This window comes from Vairimorpha ceranae (assembly GCF_000988165.1).
Source record: "Vairimorpha ceranae strain PA08 1199 chromosome Unknown NODE_334, whole genome shotgun sequence".
Classification (NCBI taxonomy): Eukaryota; Fungi; Microsporidia; family Nosematidae; genus Vairimorpha; species Vairimorpha ceranae.
The window spans coordinates 1-1759 of NW_020169629.1; the positions used below are offsets into that span (position 1 = coordinate 1).

At 25.8% G+C, this 1759-nt stretch overlaps 2 protein-coding genes across 2 annotated transcripts; one reads left to right on the forward strand and one right to left on the reverse strand.

The window, feature by feature from the left end:
- Positions 1 to 156, forward strand: AAJ76_3340001 (hypothetical protein; the record flags this gene model as incomplete). Its single annotated transcript, XM_024475222.1, has 1 exon — positions 1 to 156. A coding segment is annotated over one exon (156 nt), but the record flags the coding sequence as incomplete, so codon positions are not given.
- A 398-nt stretch (positions 157 to 554) lies between these two features.
- Positions 555 to 962, reverse strand: AAJ76_334000962 (hypothetical protein; the record flags this gene model as incomplete). The annotated part of the gene is made up of 1 exon (XM_024475223.1): positions 555 to 962. One exon carries the CDS (start codon positions 960 to 962, stop codon positions 555 to 557), a length of 408 nt encoding a protein of 135 aa, XP_024329406.1.
- Positions 963 to 1759: the final 797 nt, after the last annotated feature.

Here is a 1759-nt window from a genome sequence, read left to right on the forward strand (position 1 = left end):
CAAGCAGTTTATAAAAATTTTTTTGCTGAGAGATTAAAACAAAATTATCTTGAAGATACAACATTTAGATTATATTTAATGCATAGCCAGTTTAGCATTTACAAAACAAGATATCGGTATAATTTTTATATTTCCATCAAAAATTTATTACTTTAGCAAGTTACACATGTAGCAATTAATAATTTTTTAACTTATTTAAAAAAATGGATTTATAACGATTTTTCCAAAATTTAGATATACAGCTTGTTTCAAAAAAAAGTGGGACATAAATTTTACCGGTATAAATTGACCAATAAAATATTCTGATTTAATAAGTTTACTAAAAAGTATTATTTAGAGAGTTTTATTTTTATTTTTGTTAGCTGATGTAAAAAGTTTGATTTTCTGTTTTATATAAAAAAATGTTTCAAAAACATGAACACTTTTAAAAATTTAATTCTGAATGTATAGGCCCGAAGCTTTATAACACTTTATATTCTTTTTTTGAAACTTAACGCCAAATTTTCACAAATTTCTTTTGTTATTGAATTCCATACAGCTTGTATAGCAGCTTTTCACTCTTCCTTAGTTTTTATAATTAATTTAGATAATTTCTGTTTTATAATGGTCCAAAGTTTCCTATTGGGTTTAAATCTAGAGATTGTGGTGGACAAAAAATCAACTCGATTTTTTTTGGTAAAGTAGTTCTCGGCAAGTATTAATGTATATTTACGATTATTATCTTGTTGGAAAATAAATGTTTCTATTCCCATTTTTTCGGCTGATGAACGTAGATTGTTAGCCAAAATATCTATATTTGCTATAAAATTTATAATACCATCTATAAAAACCAACCTCCCTACTCCATGATATGAGAAACATCCCCACATCATTACAAGGACTCTCCTGTATTTAACTGTAGCAATGATTTTTTTGGAGAAAGACCTGTATAGGGCTTTCTCCAGTAAAAACTCTATTGTCATTTTTAATGAGATTAAATTTACTTTCTTCAAAATCAATAATGGCCTTTATAGTTTCATTAGACGTGTATATAATTTTTTCTGAATTTTTTTTCCTTACTAAAATATATTTTTTTTAATAAAACAGGCTTTTTTAGGCCAGGGATGCATAAAAAGAATAAAAATTTAGTGTAATTTTTATAATTGAATGAAATATCACTTTTTGCTTCTTTGTAAAAACTCAACTGATAACTTTCTCAAAAAAGTTTTATGTTTTTTTTTTATTTAAAGTCATAATAATATTAATATCATCCTTAACAAAAAATCTTTAGCCCCCCGCATTTTGTTTTAAATGCACAAATTGTCCAGTTTTTTGTATTTAGAAGGGGGTTTTGAGACAGTACTCTTAGATACACAAATTTGTTCGGCTATTTTGGCTTGTGTCATTTTTTGATCGTAAAGGCAATAAATTTTCAATCTGAGCTCAGGCGTAAGTTGCATTAGACATTTAAAAAATTGTAAAATAAACGAGATTTGGAGGGAAAACCTACAGATCATTTTTTAATTTCCTTAAAAAAAATAGCCATGTTTTTGAAACACTTTTTTTATAAAAAACAGAAAATCAAACTTTGTACGACAGCCAAGAAAAATATAATAAATAAAGCTTTAAATAACTTTTTTAAATAAACCTATTGAATCAGATAATTCTATTGATCAATTTATATCCGTAAAATTTGTGTTTCGTTTTTTTAAACAAACTGTATATGGCCGAATAACGTCTAATATACCGTTTACAAATAATTGTGCGGAAGGGATTTTCA